The sequence below is a fragment of the Somniosus microcephalus genome, chromosome 25 (genome assembly GCF_052327205.1).
Source record: "Somniosus microcephalus isolate GS21.2 chromosome 25, FLI_Smic_1.0, whole genome shotgun sequence".
NCBI lineage: Eukaryota > Metazoa > Chordata > Chondrichthyes > Squaliformes > Somniosidae > Somniosus > Somniosus microcephalus.
Window position 1 is genome coordinate 28,421,518 of NC_141011.1, and position 21,867 is coordinate 28,443,384.

The 21,867-nt window shown below is 44.1% G+C and overlaps 1 protein-coding gene across 7 annotated transcripts in view; it reads right to left on the reverse strand.

The window, feature by feature from the left end:
* The window catches only part of atp13a2 (ATPase cation transporting 13A2), an 87,310-nt gene that overhangs the window by 29,518 nt on the left and 35,925 nt on the right, over window positions 1-21,867 (reverse strand). For 6 of the 7 annotated variants that reach the window (XR_015073521.1, XR_015073522.1, XM_085966972.1 and 3 more), the window contains exons 7-18: window positions 20,446-20,523; window positions 18,932-19,001; window positions 17,510-17,644; window positions 14,445-14,511; window positions 12,472-12,603; window positions 10,984-11,142; window positions 8,689-8,799; window positions 7,670-7,716; window positions 5,638-5,826; window positions 5,310-5,516; window positions 4,426-4,530; window positions 876-1,032 (exon numbers count right to left, since the gene is read on the reverse strand). Coding sequence is in view for 5 of the 7 variants with exons in the window: in XM_085966972.1 (XP_085823098.1) it covers window positions 876-1,032; window positions 4,426-4,530; window positions 5,310-5,516; window positions 5,638-5,826; window positions 7,670-7,716; window positions 8,689-8,799; window positions 10,984-11,142; window positions 12,472-12,603; window positions 14,445-14,511; window positions 17,510-17,644; window positions 18,932-19,001; window positions 20,446-20,523 (1,457 nt within the window). In the remaining 2 variants the exon portion in view is untranslated. The remainder of the gene's footprint in view (window positions 1-875; window positions 1,033-4,425; window positions 4,531-5,309; window positions 5,517-5,637; window positions 5,827-7,669; window positions 7,717-8,688; window positions 8,800-10,983; window positions 11,143-12,471; window positions 12,604-14,444; window positions 14,512-17,509; window positions 17,645-18,931; window positions 19,002-20,445; window positions 20,524-21,867) is intronic. The other variant, XM_085966971.1, reaches the window with a different exon arrangement.

Genomic DNA, 21,867 nt, shown 5'->3' on the forward strand with positions numbered 1-21,867 from the left:
CAAACACAGATTGGGTGACCGCTTTGCGGAACACCTCCGTTCAGTCCGTAAGGGTGACCCCGAGCTTCCGGTCGCCTGTCATTTCAATTCACCGTTCCATTCCCACTCAGACCTCACCATCTGCGGCCTCTTGCATTGTTCCACGGAAGCTCAGTGTAAGCTCGAGGAACAGCACCTCATCTTTCAATTAGGCACTTTACAGCCTTCCGGACTCAATATCGAGTTCAACAACTTCAGATCATAACCTCGGCCCCTATTATATTTTTATATTTTTTTATCCACACTTTTGGTTTGTGCCTTTTCCTTTTTTCTCTCTCCCACATGGCAGCTGTCTCTCACTCTGCCAGTGCATTTCACACTTCATCTAGAGCCATCCTTTGTCTCTTTACCTGTCCTATTACCATCTCGTCTCACCTTGAATATCTCTTAATGTCTCTTCTTTCATCCCCTCCCCCATTTCCCAGCCCCCAAACTGCCTTTTGTTTCATTTCCTGCCTTTTCTCTCAGTTCTGAAGAAGGGTTTCGACCCAAAACGTTGACTCTATTTCTCTCTCCACGGATGTTGCCTGGCCTGCTGAGTTTTTCCAGCATTTTCTAGTATCCATGGTCACTGCTTTAACACACTGCACCTCCCAATTATGGGAAATCTGTAACATCTAACCTTTGACTATAGTCTAGAGTCTTGAATAATGAAATCATAGTTTTAAAATTATTCTAAATGCAACAGAATCTAAACATCCCTAAACTGCTTCATATTCACAGAATCATAGAAATTATCAGCACAGGAGGAGGCCATTCAGCCCATCGTATCTGTGCCGGCAATATTTTGGGGATAAGTAATGTAAATCTTAAGCTTGAGAGTTTTGGTCAGTTACCTGTTTCCTTTACGCAAAGGCTGGCAACCATCTCGGGTGCACCCTTCATGTACGCCTCGACCGGCAAACTGCCCGGTTTCTTTGTGATCACACTCATCCTCTGCAGCGACGAAGCAAATGGAAAACGACGAAGGATCCCCAAACTCGTCTCTTGTATCTGGGGGGGGGGGGGGGGGGGGCGGCGGAGAGAAAGCACAAATATGCAGCAAAGGTTATAGATTGGGCCCCACTGCCTACCCATTTTCAGGGCCTTTGCCTTCATGTTATCTTGCTTTAACCAGGAAAGAAGGACAACCTGTAGGTTTACCCCCCCTCCCCCCATACCACTCTGCACCAGCTGACAGATGACATAGGATACAGAGTTCCCTGCGAATAAAAATGTTGTTAAGTTTCACCCCATTCTCCCTTCATTCTTTCCTGAAGGTGCTGGCTCCAGTTATATGGGCACTGTTCACCCTCTGCTGCCTCATCCAACAGGCAAGTCCTTATTTGTGAGCTTAGACTGTGAACATCTGCAGGCTAATTCTGGAAGGCATCACAGCCAAGCCTAACTCGGTCCTTAGGTGTGATGTCCAAAGCTGTGGCCACTGGACAGGGATCAAGAGCAAGAACCCTTGCTGACTTTGCCAGATAAGGGTACGCACTGGAAATCATTGCACCGCGAGTCTGCGTGACCTATTTATCAATTGCCTTTATGAACAGAGTCTTCAGGGGAGCTCCCGGACAATTTTGAATCTCCCTCCTCCTGAGATGGAGTGCGACTCAGCCAAGAGCACACATAGATGAGCTGGTTTAACAATCAAGGGGCATATTTGTTACTGGATACGGCTGTTATTTTTGGTTCAGGGGGTTGGGAAACTTTTTTTTTAATTCTGTAAAACGGTGATGCAGTTTACACAAAGAAAGTTTGAACTAACAAACAGCCTTTATTTTCAAGGTTCTCTGATTCCAGAGTTATATTTGGCCTCTGAATCACAACCTGGATGTGTCCCGTTCAGTTGTGCCCAAGACGCTTCTCTCACATCCTGTATACATGAAATAACACAGGGCTATAGATAACACCGTTGTTAACTAGTTTTAGCATTTTAACTCGCTGACTGGATGATTTGCCAGTCAAGAAGACTGGAAATTAAAGTAAATGAAACAGTGCTGAGGTTGAACCATTGCAGCTTTTCCACAAACTGAACTGATTAGTCTCTACCCATTCAGTTAGTTCTGATAAACTGGGAAAGAGACGCGTCAATTTACTATAGTTACAGTTTTTAAGAAAAAAATAATTCCTCCAATATTCTTTCCTCTTCTGAAAAAACTGACTCTCGCCCAAGTAATTATATATTTGTGAACGTTGATAGCGAATGTTAACAGGCCATTCAACAATGGGGGCATCACAACCCAGCCCAATCTTAACATAAGAAATAGGAGCAAGAGTAGGCCATTCGGCCCTTCGAGCCTGCTCTGCCATTCTATAAGATCATGGCTGATCTTCTACCTCAACTCCACATTTCTGCACTATCCCCGTATCCCTTGATTCGCTTAGTATCCAAAAATCTATCGATCTCAGTCTTGAATATACTCAACAACTGAGCATGCACAGTCCTTTGGGGTAGAGAATTTCAAAGATTCACAACCCTTTGAGCGACAACATTTCTCCTCATCTCAGTCCTAAATGGCTGACCCCTTATTCTGAGACTGTGACCCGTAGTTCTAAACACCCCAGAAAGGAAAAACATCCTCCCAGCATCAAGCCCCTTAAGAATTTTATATGTTTCAATGAGATCGCCTCTCATTCTTCTAAACTTTAAGGAATATAGGCCTAGTCTACTCAATATCTCCTCATAGAATAATCTCCTCATCCCAGGAATCAGTCTAGTGAACCTTTGATGCACTCCCTCTAAGGCAAGTATATCCTTCCTTAGGTAAGGAGACCAAAACTGGTGTTTTGTAAAGTGCCACATAATAGGTTTGCCAGCAAAGTTGAAGCCCATGGAATAAAAGGGACAGTGGCAGCATGGATACGAAACTGGCTAAGTGACAGGAAACAGAGAGTAGTGGTGAACGGTTGTTTTTTGGACTGGAGGAAGGTACAGTGATGTTCCCCAGGGTTCGGTACTAGGACCATTGCTTTTCTTGATATATATTAATGACTTGGACTTGGGTGTACAGGGCACAATTTCAAAGTTTGCAGATGACACAAAACTTGGAAGTATCGTGAACAGTCAAGAGGATAGTAATAGATTTCAGGAGGACATAGACAGGCTGGTGGAATGGGCGGACATGTGACAGATGAAATTTAACGCAGAGAAGTGCAAAGTGATACATTTAGGTCGGAAGAACGAGGAGCGGCAATATAAACTAACAGGTACAATTCTAAAGGGGGTGCATGAACAGAGAGACCTGAGGGTATATGTGCACAAATCATTGAAGGTGGCAGGGCAGGTTGAGAAAGCGGTTAAAAAAACTTACGAGATCCTGGGCTTCATAAATAGAGGCAAAGAGTACAAAAACAAGGAAGTTATGATGAACCTTTATAAAACACTGGTCCGACCTCAACTGGAGTATTGTGTCCAATTTTGGGCACCGCACTTTAGGAAGGATGTGAAGGCTTTAGACAGGGTGCAGAAAAGATTTACAAGAATGATTCCAGGGACGAGGGACTTCAGTTACGTGGATAGGCTGGAGAAGCTGGGGTTGTTCTTAGAACAGAGAAGGTTGAGAGGAGATTTGATAGAGGAGTTCAAAATCATGAGGGGTCTAGACAGAGTAGATAGAGAGAAACTGTTCCCATTGGCGGAAGGGTCAAGAACCAGAGGACACAGATTTAAGGTGATTGGCATAAGAACCAAAGGCGACATGAGGAAAAGCTTTTTCACGCAGCGAGTGGTTAGGATCTGGAATGCACTGCCTGAACGCGTGATGGAGGCAGATTCAATCGTGGCTTTCAAAAGGGAACTGGATAAGTATCTGAAGGAAAATAAATTGCAGGGCTACGGGGAAAGGGCGGTGGAGTGGGACTAGCTGAAGTGCTCTTGCAGAGAGCCGGCACTGGCTCGACGGGCTGAATGGCCTTCTTCTGTGCTGTAACCATTCTATGATTCTAATATATTGGGCCCTAATTTTGTGTAATAACCTCGTGTGGCACCTTATCGAATGCTTTTTGAAAATCCAATTACACTACAGATGCTCTCGTCCAACATCTACACACATGCACTTTCAACCAGGGTCACTCCATAAGGACAAGAGTAGGACTACTGTCAGATATTCCCCTTCCCTAGCCCCGGAGCAATGAGGTCAACTGTATTGCCCCAATGCCATCACAGCTGAGATCTTCATAGATGAGTAATTGAACCCAGGATGTTCCTGGTCTCAATGCCTCGGTACCACACTAGGAAGTTCAATTACCACCTGGGCATCTTTCGTTAATCCTCACAGGCATTATTGATAGAGAACTTTAATCACTTGGTCTAGATGTAATTCAAAAGGGAAATGAGAATCTGAGATAGTAACACTGCTAGTATTATCATAGCGTCAAGCATTAACCAGAGACACTCACACTCCCATGAGGCTGTTCTTCCAGCAGTGGAGGCTTCATGACAGCCAGAACCTTCATCCCAAATCTTGAGACAATGTCAGACTCTGTAATCTCATCATCCAGCATCTGAAAGTAGAGCATGTATCAATGTGAATGGAAGCCATTTACAGACCAACTCACAATACAGAGAACTAACACAAGTCACACACACTGCCAGCCAAACAGCAGTTAGATCAACTGCACCGAATTGAACTAAAGGCATAGACCACTCTAGGTCCAACTCAAAGCTATCACATAATTTCCCAGTTATATTCTTGAATGTTGATGCTTTAGGTGTCGAGCCATAAGGGAACAGGGGGTTTTATGACCACATGGCGAATGCAGCCATCAAGTAGATGTCAGGAGCTCATCCATGCAGGAGGGTGGAATTTGGATGGAAGGTGACCATCAGGGTGCTATCGAGTCCCATGACACTCAAATATGAGCAGGGAGCTCTCCCACTGTCCTGGCCAACTTTCCCCCTTCAATCACCAGTACCAAGAACTGATCAATTGCTCATTTATCTCACTGCTGTTTGTGGGATGTTGCTGGTACAGAATAGCAGCCGTGTTTGCCCATGTAACAGTAACTGTACCTCACTGTAGTTCACTGTGTACAGCATGTGGAGATGTTTCAACATGGAGCTGTTTTATAAATCCAAATATAATATAAGCTCACTCAGTCAACTCGAAAACGAAACTCGGTGAACTTTGGGTACCAACCTGCCCTGCCATGGATATTTTCTGGGAAGCTGCATTTCAGAGTGATGGAAAGAGGGACATAACCAATTGCAGTCTTCCTCTCCTTTCAGTACCACCTTCAGAACAATTCGTACATCAGAAAACCTGGTCTGAGAGCTGACTCACCCAACCAGTGGACTCGATCATCTTCAAGTCGAGCGGATCACCAATTGGTTGATTGTTCAGCAGCGTGACGCTATGACAGGTGACCAGAGCATGCAGCATTGGATTGCTAACAAGGTGCCGGGTGTCATGAACAATCGGCTCAAAGGTCTTGCCCACCACCAGTACAACTCCCCAGATGTCCAGGCCTCCTTCTGTAAGTGTTCCCGTCTGAGAAGGAAAAATGGTCATTTTAAGAATGGCTGCTGTCATTTCACACTCAACGATGCATCAATAGCACTTACAGTCCCAATTCCAGTCAATCACTGGCATCCACCATTGTCCATCTCACCTTATCGAAGCAGATGAGTTTTAGTTTGCCGCAGATGTTGATGCGTGGTGGACTAATGCAGAATATCCCGTATTTTTTCAGTCTATTCTGGGCATAGATTGTCCCGACAGTCATAGCTGCAGGGAGGGCAGGCGGGATAACGATAGTGATCAGGTCCAGGACACGTGTCAACAGCCGCCCCACTGACACCTGTAGTAGCAGAGGGAGACACCACACATTACCAGGAAGAACAGTCACACCCAAATATAAAAGGGCTGATTTTCCTAAGGTGGAGCCTCATCACTAGGAGCCCAAATTGGGAAATATGGGTGTGATCACTTGGATTTCTCAATATATGCTCCAGGCAGACAGGGCTCCATGTTGGTATCAGACATTTGGAAAACTGGCCCTAAAGGGTTAGTCTCCATTGCATCAGCCAGTCACTTAATAGTATTGTTAATGAAATACAAATGCCAGATAGGAAACAATGCTAGTGACATACGCAGCACACTACTGACTCTGCGAAGTCACATATGCTTGTCAATAAACAATACTTAGTAGATCTTTCCAGTTAGCCTCACCTGCCCCTGGGACAGGTACTAGAGGACAATCATTTTTTCCCAGTGAAATCACAACCTCCACAGACATCACTTGGTTCTAAAATTCACTTGGAAGTGAACACCAAAGGGTGGGCAAGTTCAGTCTTTACCTGTTCTTAAAATATGCTTGTTCAGTAAACAATACTTACTACAGGAAACTCTCGATTTACCAGCACCCAAACAACCGGAAATCTCGGTTAACCGGCAAAATTCAGGAGTAGGTTCAGTTAAGTTTTTCTTCATATTAGTGGCTGTTCCTGGATCTGTGGCTGTGTAATCGGGGGTTTCTGCACTTGTTGCTAAGCAACAGGGATGCTTGGTCTGTGGCCGGGGTTCCTGCAGCTGTTGCTAAGCAACAGAGAAGCCTGGATTTGTTGCTGTGTACGGAGCTCTCGTACCTTTTAACTATAACTCTCTGTAATCCGGACTTTTTGATAAACCGGCACCATGCCGGTCCCGTATAAAAAAAGAGTTTCCTGTAGTAATACAAAAGTGCCTGCAAATCTACCAGGGAAGATTTTGTCTGGGGGTTATGGGTTAAAGACATCTTAAATACAACAGGGAGGTTTCTTTAAAATTTATTTCCAATTTTGCTAGAAATCTTCCTACTATGTTTACAATGTCACTAACGCACAGCCACCAGTAGAAATCTACCCTCCCCCGCCACTTGCATTCAACATTCTGTTGTAGAAAGACATTATTGGGATACATTACGTGTAGATGGCTTCCACAGAGGGCTGTATCAATAAGTCCACCTTATTCGAGTTATCACTTTTAAAATTAATTGAGGTGACATTCTAGAGCCTTGAAGACTAGGTTCTCTAAAAGCCGCAGCACATTAACAGCAAAGGCAGCAGGACAACAAACTGAAGAGAAGGCGAAAATTGAGTTTCTGAAGGAAATCGGAGCTTTCCAAACAAGCTGCCTAGCACAGTAAAGATTCTGTCTCCTACATTGTGCTAGATTGCACCAACTCAGATGCCACGTTTTAAGAATTCCTGCTGAAAAGGAACTAAAATCTCAGGATTGGAGGAATAAACAAACTAAATATAGGAATTCAAAACAGCTTGTGACCTGCTCCCAGTTTCTCCGTTAATGCAATTTCTGAGGTATGCAAACTGACTGCAGTGGCACTTCCTGACTATATCCCCATTCTCTTTGTTGGGAAGAGCCTGGTCTCCATTCAAAGTTTCCCCAAGACAGCACAATCGAGAGAACTCAGTGTGTGGGGCATCATGGGCGTGAACCCCCATTCCACCACTCCATTGTGCAGCATCTTGGGGCTCACAGTGCACCACACACTTGGAGCCGATCCTTTTGGAGTTGAGGATTTGCAATGTGTTAGCTACGATTACAAGGAAACAGTGACTGGTCTATACTTAAATATATAAACCTAAGGCCTGCAAATGTAGCTGTCTGTCATAATGACGACAAGAGGGACTCAATATGCTTACCTTCTGTCTCTCTAGAATCACAATGCTGTATATGTCCCCAATCACAGCTGCAAAAAAAAAACTCAACTGTTAGTCCTGAATCACACCTGATCACAGCCTGTGTCGCTCAACCTGATACCAAATGCTCCAGTCTCTGAGGTAACTGTGACAGCCAGTCACCTTGCCGACACCGCTTTACATTTTATCCCTCCTCTCCTGAAGGCACTGACTCATGCTGGGGTCCAGTTCCACAGGTGCTGGCACCTCTCTGGTACCTTGCCAAGTGGGCATTCTTTACGGATGAGCCTAGTGTCGGCAGGGTATTTGACCAGGGACGGCAACATATCTGATCTTGCCCTTCTGAGGTCCATACATTTGCTTTACAGCAGCAATCAGGAGCAGGAACCCTGGCTCATTATACAGAACATTCTTTACTGCTTGTATATTGGCACCAGTTTAGTTTGCAATCTGGGAGAACAGCATCCATTCACTGCCTCTCCAAATTTAATCTATTAAATCTGGTGCCCAATGTTTTTATGGATCATCAATTCTACTGCTGACGTGCCGGGATAAGGGAGCTAGATTTAGTAATGTAAACTCATAGATACCAGCCTCCTGGAATCTGAACTAAATGAGCACCAGGGGAAAAGTGGCTTTGAAATATAGGATCCTTATCAGAGACCAGTGCCCAGGTCTATCCAATCAGCAAAAAAAAAACTCAACTGTTAGTCCTGAATCACACCTGATCACAGCCTGTGTCGCTCAACCTGATACCAAATGCTCTGCCAATACAGGAAGTAAGGATTCGGAAATAAGGTGCATAATAGATTGTTATGGCCATTCACATCCCATGGTGCTGAATAATCTTGCTAATTTGTACAAAAAATGATTTTGAATACTTACCCACCTGAGTCTCAGCTGTGCTGTTTGGGAGGGACTGAGTGTAGGCCAAGTGCTTCCTCACAGAGGGAGACAGAGGTTCCATCACGTGCACACACAAAACACACAACCCTCCCCCACAAATAAAAAACACAGCTTACCGAGTATTGCAAGGAAGAAGATGAATTTTATAGCATCTTTGTAGAATTTAAATCCTAGAGGTTTGGGGTACAGAATGGAACTGATCAGTTCTCCTTTAGCAGTGCAAAAGCCTGCAGGAAGAAAAAGATATGAGCAATTGTCTCCACCGGGAAAACTACAACATTTAAAGAGAAAATGCACAAAACTGACAATGGAGCAGAATGCTTCATGTCCACTACATGTTGATGTGCAACATGAAAGCCAATCTTCAGACATGCCAATTCTAGTATCAGAGCTGAAAGACCACCTCTTCCAATTTTCCTCACATTTCAACATAAATTTCAATTAAATTCAGACTAAACTTCAAACTGTAATTTCATTACTGTGGAACAGTATTTCAATATAAAGCAATGGCCCAACACTGCTGGTTAAAAAAAATGATTTGTTACCTGTGGAAAATAAAATCCAACTATCCCAGTCACAAGGTAACCTGATGAGCCAATCAGCATGTCAGGTCCCCAGAGAGAAACAGAAGGTTTCTCTCCTCTAGCAGGGAACCTTACAAGTTGGAGTACTAATAGGGGGGTCCTGTGACTTGGAAACTTCTTTAATTTGTCCTCACTGGTAGCAGAACCAACTTTTAAAAAGAAATTGATATTGGGGAATATTTACATTACAAGCCTCCTGCCCTTGAGGTAATTCCACCTTAACCTTAAAATTGGCTTTTATAATAAGTAAATCAAGTAAAACTTCAAAATTACAGGTTTTCGCCCACTCTTTAGGTCTGTGACACTTTCCCCCACTCCCTAACATCATATCATTTCTGGTTGAAAGGGGTGGGGGATGCAGAAGATACAGCCCCAAGACTCTGCCTTGTACCATCATCCCTTTGTCATTTAATGAGTCGTGCCCTCCAGCCCATCACAGACCTTCCCTTTTGTTCTGTCCTCTCCCTCTACCCCACCTTTCCCTGGCTCTGTACTTGCTTATAAACGGTTACATCTCTAACTTCTTCCAGTTCTGAGGAAAGGTCATCAACCTGAAACAATGGGCTAGATTTTGATACTGGAGGCGGGACTACAACTTTCGGGGTTGTAGTCCCGCCTCTATCCAGTTGTGGCCAACCCACGCGATTTTCACTTGATTGACCTTGTTGAGCCCTCAGCAGGCCAATTAAGGGCCACCCGGCAACAGGTGACATCACAGATTGACATTTCATCTGTCAAGAGCTTTGACAGATGAAATATCAGCGTTTGACAGCTCTTTGAAGCTGTCAAAGACTAACAATCTGTACACTAAGTTAATTCCTTCCTCTCAGGCTGATTTAGAGATCTCTCCAGAACAGAAAGCTGAATGCTGCAACTTTTGACAGCTCGCGGCCATTCTGCTTTCTGTGCCGGTGAGATGAGGGACTCCTGAGACCTGAAGGAAGGAAGGCTGTAAAGGTAAGTAAAACTTATTTAAACACTTTACACACACCAAACACACTTACCTCTGCACTCATGCACACGTGACTCACCTGAACACCGGACATCTCGAACCCTCCAAGCCCTTCAGCCAGATGGGCTGCCTCGCTAACATGGCATGGTTTGGAGCCGTCGGGAATCCTACACTTCAGGAATAAAAATAGGGATTAGGCTAAAAACTGCCCGTTAACTACCTGTTAACAGGCAGTTAATTGGCACTAATCCCCTTCCCGCCTCGGGGAGGCGGGTCCCAGCACAGGTCGGGTACCCGCCTCCTTTGAAACTGGCATGGAGGCGGGTTGGGTTCGTGCCCCCTGATTTTGCGATTTTAACCCCCTACACGCCTCCAATCCCGCCTCAACGGCCCAATGAAAGTCGAGCCCATTAACTTTGTTTCTCTCTCCACAGAAGCTGCCTGACCTGCTCAGTGTTTCCAGCATTGTGTTTTTATTTCTGCCCTTACCACTTGGGAATTAGGTGCGATTCACACCCCCTCCTCCATTTACCCTCCCTCCACTTTGAGATCTGCAACTTTCAGTGGTGAGACTTGCAAGTATGAAGCCTTGTGCTATCAAATTCCAGACTAGTTCCTGGCAGCTGCCAGAGGTGATCCTCATATCAAAAAGTTTATGATCGGACAAGAATACAAAAATAAATCGCTCAATGTTCTCAGATAACGTGCAGCCAGGCTCGTGGGTTATGTATGCTCTGTGGCTCACATGGCAGATCCCACTGCTGCCAGTAGCTATTCTAGTAATAATATCTGTTACTAGGTGTGTCCTGAATTAAAGCTGCCATTTGCATTCTTTCCCTCCCTTTATGTGACTCCTGGCTCTGCCCATTCAGTACCTGTTCTCACTACTACAGCCACCACCTGTTGATCCATGCTGTAGTTCTTTGATTGTACAACTTGGGTTCCACAGTAGAGTGTGTGTCGTTTGTGTTCCTCAAGGGAATAGTTCGCATCCTGATCAGGTAGAGGGGTCTTCATCACCGGTACACTCTCACCTGGCAAAATATCACACAGCAGCATTGATTCCTTTTCATTGCATAACAGTAAGAAACCTACTTTCAGCATACAATTTTCCTCTAAAAGACCCCAAAAACTATTCTCTTTAACCATTCCTTTAGCCTTTACCCATCCATTATTTCCTCCATTTTTCCTTCCAGGAATGCTGTAAAAGTGCATGTTGTTGATTTTCCTCACTCCTAAAGTGTACAGAAGGTCTCGATCAGGACTGCCTTCTCTCAATTCTTTTTCAGATGACACAAAAAAAGTGAAGTTTCAAACACAATTAACAAGGTGCAAGCACCCCACATCAGCGAAAGATGGTGTAGGAGGGCAGGAACTCTGCATGTGGAGGGATGACATACTGACAGTAGTTAATCTTAATTTCTTCTGCTTTCATTCATTTTCCAGCCATACAAATGGATTGTACCAGAGCAGAAATAAAACAATAGAGAAGGTAACCCTAGGATTTAATATTAGGACAGGTTGAGGTACTGACAAACCAAAACAAGTTTCCTCCTGGCAGGAGAGATCCAGACAGGATAAACAAAAGTACCATGTTACTCGCCTGCAAATTCAGCCCAGGGAAAACCTTTTAACACTGGCCTGTGGAGGCTATAATTCCAAGAGTAGGATAAGCTTTTACTCTGCTTGGCTGTTCTTAACCAGCTAACTGATAAATGCAAAGATATACATTCTGTTACTCGCATTGCAATATGCTGTTTTGAGGTGGTTACCAAACAGTTGTCTGGAATGATGCAGACTTGTCTGTCTAGTATGCCAGGCCTAGAGTGTGCTTGGCACCATTATATCCTAACTTGGTGGGCTCAAGACAAATGTTCTGAGGATTACAATTGCAGACTTCAATATCTCCCTTATCCTGGTGGCAGATGCTTCACTCACAGGCCGGGTGCCAACTTCATGGGAAAATTCAGAGGGAGGGAGTCATAAGGCCCTTTAACCATTCTAGCTGATGTCAAACAGTCCACATCCAATAAAAAATGTTCCCAGAAGGTACCACATTCAATCCCCAGTCTGTGCCGAGTGTACATGAACTAGGGAGGAGAAAAATCAACCAGGATTCCTGCTCTTGACTGCGAATCAGTCACCCCTCCTGGAAAATGCACTGGTGTGGACCTCAAGTGAATACAAAATTGGGCTTGTGGCTAAAGATCCCTTTAAAATTCACCGTCTAGGCTCACACATGAAGAATAGCCACTTAGGTGAGATTGCCAGAGGACGCCCGGCACCTGTGGAACCATAGACCAGCCAGTCAGCGCCTTCAGGAGAGCAGGGGGAAGAAAGAACTGGTTCTGTTTGGTTCTCACCTGTAAGCATGCTCTCGTTGACCATACACTCTCCAGTTAGAAGCGCTACATCACATGGGACTTGAATCCCTTCTTCAGGAATCATAATGCAATCACCAGGTACTAAATCTTGAGAATTCACCATTTCCTCTTCTGTAAAACAAACCATTAAACCCATTATCAACAGAGTACAGGAGGTAAGTTAGCAAGGACTAACAGCGTATCTCAAGGACAAGGCCACAGACTAGGCCATTAAGTCAAAATATTGAATTCATTTACAGCCTAAAGTACAATCACAAGGTTATGGCAGTGATTACTTTTAAAGAATGTGTAAATAAACACCATAGGGTAGAAATTACAATTCTCATACAAACGCTTAACCTGCTTGTGCCCAAATTCCTTTCTGTGCTATTTGGCTAACACTTGTTACAATATCACAGAAAGGAATTTGCTACGAGTGAGTTAAGCATTTATACTAAGACCATTTATACAAAGTGCTCTCTGTAATTTCAAACTATTGAACATTTGTGGGTTCTACTAGGATTGAAAAACTGCTCGGCAGGAATATCAGTGCACAATGGGCAGTTATTAATGTATTCCATTAAAATAATCAGAGTAATAACCACCTCATACTTAATATTAACTATATTTCATATTGCTGTTCAGTCCAACTCCATGAATGACACACACATGGGGTGGGAAGGGCTGATGGGTTGTCCTCAAACATTGAGTGGTACTTCAGGTGTTTAATCAGGAATAGGCAGGCCAATACAAGGACAGCTGTATGTGCACATGTATGTGGAAATAATTCATAGTGACTGCCGTTTACTCAGGAATATACAGAGTCTGCCATTCCTTCTATAATAGCGAGTGTTGATAGGCTACTCAACCAAGCAGGACATCGCAGCTAATCCCATCCTCATTAACTGTCCTCACACACTTTCCCATACTTACAAGCAAGAATTCGTGCTGATATTTCCCTTCCTAGCCCAAGAACACAGAAACAAACTGTAACTGTAACAGGCATCATCTTAAAATTAGAGCCAGGCCATTTAGGAGTGAAATCAAGAAGCACTTTTTCACTCTAAGGATACTGGAACTTGCTCCTTCAAGATTATGGACTCTAGGTCAATTGAAATTTGACTAAGATCAATAGATTTTTGTTGGTTAAGGGTATGAAGGGATATGGAACAAAGATGGATAAATGGAGTTAGCAGTGGCTCAGTGATAGCACTCTCGTCTTCGACTCAATAGGTTGTGGGTTCAAGTCCCAGTCCAGAGGCTTGAGCACAAAATCTAGGCTGATACTCCAGTGCAGTACTGAGGGAGTGCTGCACCATTGGAGGTGCCGTCTTCAGGATGAGACATTTAACCAAGGCCCCGTCTGCTCTTGCAGCTGGACTTAAAAGATCCCATGGCACTATTTCGAAGAAGAGTAGGGAAGTTCTCTTCGGCGTCCTGGCCAACATTTATCCCTCAACCAACATTTCTAAAAAAAAATTATCTGGTCATTATCACATTGCTGTTTGTGAGACCTTTGTGTGTAAATTGGTTTCCTACATTACAACAGTGATTACACATCAACGGTACGTCATTGGCTGTTATGTGCTTTGGGGTATCCTGAGGTCATGAAAGGCGCTATATAAATTCTTTAGTTGAGGTACAGATCAGCCACGATCTCATTGAATGGCGAACAGGCTTGAGGGGCTGAATGGCCAACTCCTGTTTCTGTGTTCCTGATGTTCCTAGCTGAGATCAGTTAATGCAGTACAGCCAGGGGACTGAACTGGAGACCTTTATCTCTACAATTCAGTACTAGAATGGGCAACTAAGCCATGGACAAAGATACTCTCATTGTTTTAGGCAACATCTCAACCCCACGCATTACTGTCTTGTAACACACTTCACACTGTGAATTACCCATTATGTAAGACAATCCAGCCTGTATACTACCCTGTTTTTATACAGTAATAATGTGAGCATCAGTCACGCACCTCCAGTATCTCTGCGGACCTGCACATTGAGCGTCAGCTTTACCATATTCCGTAATGTCACGCTTTGCTGCACACACCAAAGAAAACAGTTACAATCAGTGACTACATCATGAAACGTCTCAGCTTTGTTGCCCATTAACCTCAACATTGCTATAGGTCACGATGTCCAATACAGTAGCTACTAGCCAAATGTGGCGAATTGCACTTGATTAGTAAATTAAAAAATGAGTAACAGACACCATAGTTGGGCATATGATCTCAGCACTCACATGGTGTACACTTTAACCTTATTGTGCATTTGTTGGGAAAATGAAAAGCAGAGTGTGCGAGTGTTTTTTGATCATTGTGAGTGCTTTACTTCCTTGATTACTGAATGGTGGCAAGATGTTTGTTAAGTAAATATATACATATGACGTACATTTACTTGTATTGTGCGAGTGTATATAAGGCGTTTTCTACTAAAATTAGTGCATGTGGCTTAAACAGTGTTGCTGTAGCTAGTCCGTGATTTCTATTGGACAACAATGATGTCGGTAATTGCCAATGTCAGGTGATGGGATGTGGGCGTTGGTAATCAATGCCGGTGGGAAGACATAAGCCACAAACCCAAAGGGCAAGTGCATTACTTGCCTCCGACGCTACAAGCTGTTTTCTCATGTCCTACTATTTCCAAGCTAGTCATTTTATTTATTTATTTACATTTGTTTAATACAGGTTTAAAAGTGATATGTTTGCAGTAACCAGAGAGTATGTGAAATCTGTAGATGATTGTATGTCACTGTTGGCATTTTCTAAGATTTTCGTATTGGATTGTCAAACCTTCAAGCTTCATAGCACCACAAGAACAGATCAGCGTACAACATTTAAAGTATGAAAGGAAAGACAGGAGGGTAGAGAAAGCAATGAAACTTTCAAATAATTCTCAGTACTAATAAACTTAATCTCACACTTATTAACATTATTACCTCCTTTACAATATCCTTTACCAGCAGCAACTTTTGTTGTTTAATCTACAGATCTAAACTCTTTTGTCTGTCCATTTCCTGGTTTCTACAATCAATCTTTGGGTACAAATGAGGTCTACCCTGTAGCTTCCTTTTGACTCCCACAGTCCTGCAATACAGAAGACGTGCTCAGTGAAGTGCCTGCCTTTTATTTCCTCCCTTCTCTGCAGTTATGGCCGCAATCGTTTTTGCACACTTCCCTCTGGTTTGTGTTCTAGTACTGATCACAAGGTAAACCAGCACATTAAGTCAGCATTGTTCATCTCTTCAAGTATTTTTTTTTTTTTTTTTTTTTTTTTTTTTTTTAAAAGAGCTCCCGCCCCCCACAATTTCCTTCCTTCCTCTCCCGAATGCTGATTCTGATGGAGTATAATCCAGCACTGCCAGAAGTCCTGCTTCACCTCATTCATGTGCGATTTTCGCTTACCCTAACTCTGACCCAACATGTGCCCCTCAAACTCTGACACTCCAGGGCTCAAGTCTCGGGCAATTCAGTCCTATCAGTGTTTATCCTTCTCCTTCACTGATTTCTCCAGTTTGAACTTTGTGGGTCTGGAGCTTTGCAAAGAGCTGTTCATAGCACTGATGCCTCATTGGTGATTAAATCCTAAATCAGAACAGCAAGAGACGATGGGTCTCAGCAGCTTGAGATATACGCAAATTCATGGGAACATGGATTTAAAATTTATATGTGGCCCTCGAGGCTCCATGGAATGCACTTATGCGGCCACAAAGGCAGAAACTTTGATCTCAACGGTGATTTGTTAGGTTATTAAAGCGTGGAGGGTATCACAGTTGAACCTGATCCTTCCTCAGCTGACATTCATGCATACTGTCCAGCGATCACTGGATAGCAATGAGAAGCAGAGGCCTGGCAGATGTTTCCCTTCCCTAGTCCAGAGGCGGTGCCCTGGCTGAGATCAGCTAACTCTGCACAGACTGGGAATTTGAGCTGGGAGCTCTTGGGTCTGTAAGGTTCAGTACCACATCACACGGTGCATTTGCCTTGCTCTTCTCTGCACCAGTAATGCAACAGTAACATCTGACTCAAACCAAAATGTTTTAGAGATAATGACTTGGATTCCCGATAGTCAGCAGTCGCTCAACCTTCACCGTCATTGGTTCATGGTGTAATCCAAAACATTGGATTTGGTTTTCAGCCATGTAACCTCCTCCCACGTTTCTGTGGAAATCATAGCGAGCAAGAAAGAATTGCTAAGTGTTAGGAATCTGGAGTTGTGACACACACTAGGAAAATGGGCCACAACTACAGGCTACACTCTCCATTTAGTAAACAACGTGCACTAGAGGCATCTTGTAGCTACATTAGCACAAAACCACCTTCTAAATAAGTGTTGGGGCAATTAATTTCAATGGGGGCGGGAATGAAAGAGAAGGGAAATTAGCATTCCCTTCCCTGAATTTATTTTTCTATCTGTACTGTAGTATTGGACTGTATGGTTAGGCAGCTAATCTACACCATCAGTGGGAATCAACTCTCTCTATTTATCAGATTGTCCCTATTAATCAAAAACCACTATAAATTGTCTTAAAAGTTCTCACTGTACAAAGCATAGAACTCGTAAAAGGTAATGACAATCACCACAAGTTAAGAGAGGTTTGTAGGGTTCTTGAAGCACTGGGTCTGAGCAGCAGGTACATTCCTTCTATCATTGCACAGTGCATGCGAGCTTGTATGTTCCCCAAATCTTTGCAGTTTGCTGGCAAACCGCTGCGAATTACCATAATAGGGGAAAAGCCCCATTTTCATACATAACACCCAACAAACAAGAAGCAACACTCCAAATCATCCAAATAGGTGGCGGATGGAGTTGGAGAAAACCCTTAAATATTCTGTGAATCAGTGGAAATCTGTCAATGTCTGCAAATTACTGTTTCCCAGTTAACAGGACCATGTAAATATTCATTTATTTATAACCCAACTTTTTTGTTTCATATTTAAAACGATATCAAGGCACCAAACCAATCTTATTTCCAGTAACGGATCTTCAGGTCCATCACACATAAGCCATCCCTGTGAATTGTCCCTTCATGCTGTACCTTGTGTGTCTGGTATAGGGATATACCAATGGATATTACGGAGATGAACAGGATGCACCCTGCGTAGTAATAATATTGCTCTGTGATCCAAAGTATAATACTGAAGATCTGGAAAATGTAGAATGGATTCAGCACCTGAAGTGAAAAAAAAAAAAAAAAAATTTTGAACCTTCAGAATTGACTAACAAGTTGTACAACCAGAAAAGGCCAACTAAGAACAGGAAGATTGTAAAGGTCAATAGGGCTGCCATTCACCTTCATTGTCTCTTCCCCAGAGTTCATTACTTTCCTTGTTTCCACTGTTGAATGTGCTGAATTACAATAGGGTTCCACAGGTATCATTTACCCTTCAGTATCTCAACTGACTGGTGACTCTTCATTTGCGAGTCTGGGTGGTGAGCACCAGCAGGCTCTTTCACTGTGGCAGCTGAGTTCAATACTGCCCTCACCCTCAGTATACACGCAAGCGCACACACATAGAGCAGAGGGTCATGGAGCACTTATCAATAGCAGGAACTCTAACCCTTTTCCCTTCTCTAGCCCAGGCGCATCGAAGCCAATTTACTGCCCTCCTGCTACACAGGTCAAGATCAGCTAACTCATCGCAGACCAGGGGCTGAAGCTGGAACCTTCTTCTTCGCGCTCAGACCCACACTAGGTGGCACCTTTATAGTTTTTCTTGTTAAGGGTACTTGCTTTGTTGCATTTGGCCCAAGCTGGAAGGATGGTTGAGACCCCCAGGCTTCCCCACTGATAATTACAATTTGAGTTCAACTAATATATGACGTGCTTACCTTTTGAGCAAGCATTTTCTCCCCACCAACAATGGGAGATTTGATTTTTGTCCCCCCACTTAAAGGGGAAGAGTATCTGTAAGGGTCAATAGTATGAGGGGTGACGTAAGAAAACTACTAGGCACTTGGTCTAAGCGTTAAACAAAGCTTTAATCAACTGTTTTACAACATGGAGGTCTAGTTGTGTCCTTCACTAGTTCCTGTTAAGAATGTCCTGCGCAAGCTGGGCCCGTGCCCGAGTATTTATACTCTCCCTGGACAGCGCCACCCGCAGGCCGCTCAGTATTATTTCATAAGTCTTTCTTTCATGAATGACTGATTCATGTCAAGGGGTATTGCCTCTCTATGACCAACAACTAAGTGGTGCAATAGTGCAATCTGGGCTGATGCTTCCTCCTTCCTTGTGATGAAGTGCCAAGTCTCCATCTGCATCTGCCCACGACAGCATGAATGAGAACAGAAACATGCCCAGCGGCACTAACCTGTCTCCCACCATGTACGCAGAACTTTGGAGCTACAATACCTTGTCAGCATTCCACTGTAAAATGAGCATCTTAATCATTATATTATCTGCCTCACCCAAAAATGGGACAGTTTTCTATGAAAAAGTAGGGCCACCTCGACTCACCTCCTCTATTAATAGTCTGAAATATGATTTTACAGGCACATCAATCACGTTTGGTCCGTACACCCGCCTTCTGCAATTAAACAAATAAATGATAGCACGATGGGCACATGTTCTGCACCTTATCAGATTTCAAACTCAATGATTTACACACTTGACTATCCTTGCGTGAATCTGGAGGTCAGATGGACACATTATAAGAACATGAATATTATACTCTGTACATTGGCATACATGTCGTTATCTCCCAGTGTGTGCTCCTGCTTCCATTACAACATTAAACAGTAACTGTAGAAAATTCAATTTCATATTATCTCCCCCCTTTCTGGAAGAGGCCAACTCTTGCTGGGCCATAGCTCCATGGGCACTGGTAGCCCTCCGGCATTTTGCCCACGTGCAAACCTAGACAGTGAATGCCAGCCGTCCGTTCATCCACGGAGCACATCACAGCCAAGTCTGAACCTGTTCTCATCCATCGCCCATACAAATACACTTTCTAGCCAGGGTCGCCAAGCAGTGATTGGGAGCTGGAACTCTGGCTGATATTCCCCCACTATTGCCCAGGGGTATGGAGACCAATTGTAGCACTCCAATTAAGTCAATTAAAATGTGCATGACGCCGATCGATAGATTTTTGTTAGGTAAGGGTATCAAGGGATATGGAGAAAAGGCAGGCATACAGATCAGGCATGATCTGATAGCATAGCGGAACAGGCTCGAGAGGCGGAATGACTTACTCCTGTTCCTATGTTCCAACAACTGCCCCAGCTGATAATAGCTCATTTCAATGCAGGCCAGCGATTGAGCATGTACCTTCTGGAAATATATTTTCCTCCCGTCGCTGATTTTAAGCAAAGAGCACAGTGGCATAGTGGTTAGCACTGTTGCCTCACAGCGCCAGGGACCCGGGTTCGAATCCGGCCTCGGGTGACTGTCTGTGTGGAGTTTGCACATTCTCCCCGTGTTTGCGTGGGTTTCCTCCGGGTGCTCCGGTTTCCTCCCACAGTCCAAAGATGTGCGGGTTAGGTTGATTGGCTATGATAAAATTGATCCTTAGTGTTAGGGGGATTACATACGCGGGGATAGGGTGGGATATGTGTTGGTGTAGGGGTTACGGGGATCGGGTGGGATATGTGTCGGTGCAGGCTCGATGGGCCGAAATGGCCTCTATCTGCACTGTGAGGTTTCTGTGATTCTGTGAAAGTGGACAACTATAAAGTGGTAATTCCTGCGTCCCCTGAGGTTTATGGCTCAGCAGCACAAATCCTCTGAAAAATCAGGAAATAGCCTAGAAAATGAGTTCTACATTTATTTGGATACAAATTATGCTGCGTGGCCATCTCTCATGTTATTGTAAGCATCAGCCATTAAACGGACGTAGGTTCATCTGTCACAAAGCCTGAAGCCAAAGGCCTTCTCCTCCTCAGAGCTTTACCAACTGCTCGCTGTCAGGGGTATTTCAGCAAAACATTCCGTCTTTAGATACAACAAATCTCTAGAATCGGCCACATACTCACTTTGTGTTTTGGTTGTGTCTGCTGAGTCCCTTCTGTTGCCTGTGAATGTCTCCACATGTCAGCGCCTCTTCGAGAGCACTGCAAAAAAAAAACACTGAAATCATATGAAAGGGGAAATCACACACAAATAAAACCAACTTGCATTTATATATCTTTAATATAGAAAAAATGTCCCAAGGCGCTTCGCAGAGGCAGAAGGGAAAAATAAATGCTGAGCCAAAGGAGGAGATATTAGAAGGGGTGAGCTAAAGCTTGGTCTAAGAGGTGGGCTTTAAGGAGGAGAAGGTGGTTGAGAAGCAGAGGGGCTTACAGAATGAATTCCAGGGGCCTAGGCGGCTGAAGGCACATCCGTCAATGCAGGGGCAAAGGAAGGGGGGTGGTGAATAAGAGGCCAGAGTCAGATGAACAGAGAGTTCTAAGGTTGGGGGTGGGGGATTTAGTGGATGTTACAGAGATAAAGCAGGGCAAATCCATGAAGGGAATTAAACACAAGGATAAGAATTTAACATTTCAGGTGTTGGGGGACTAGCAACCAATATAGGTCGGTAAGAAAAGGGGTGATGCGTGAGCAGCAGAGTTTTGGATGAACTCAAGTTTACGGTAGGTGAAGGATGGAAGGCCAAACAGGAGAACATTGGAATAGTCGAGTCTGGGGGTGACAAATGCATTAATGAGGGTTTCAGCAGCAGATGGGCTGAGGCAATGACGGAGGCAAACAATATTAGAGGTAGAAGTAATCGGTCTGTGTAATGGAGACTCAGTTCCGGGTCAAATAGAACATCAAGTTTGTGAACAGCTGAGACAGTGGCTGGGTAGGGGATGGAATCAGTGGCAAGGCTACGGAGTTTGTGGCGGGGTCCAAAGACGAAAGTTTTGGTCTCACCAATGTTTAATTAAAGAAAATTGCAGCACATCCTGGATATCAGACAAGCAGTCTGACAATAAAGAGGCAGTGAAGGGGTCTAGAGAGATGGTAGAGAATATAGCAGAGCGACATCAGCGTACATGTTGAAGTTGACACCATGTCTCCAAAGGGCAGCATGTAGATGGGGAAGAGGAGGCGGCCAAGGATAGATCCTTGGGGGACGCTGGAGGCAATGGTGTGAGGGCAGGAGGAGAAGCCAAGTGAGTAGTTCAGATTGTGGGAAAAATTGAAAAGAAAAAAAATGAAGGCACAGCCACTAGTGAGGAACCCTGGTCAAGAACAGAATATGTCAGGAAGGAGAAGAGTGTACAAACAAAAGGCCATGCCCACCACCAAGCCCATTCGTCTGCAGTGTCAGCTGTGGTTCAGTGGGTAGCACTTTCGCCTGAGTCAGAAGGTTGTGGGTTGAATTCCCACTCCAGAGACTTGACCACAAAAATCAAGGCTGACACTCCAGTGCAGTACTGAGGGAGTGCTGCACTGTCAGAGGTGCCATC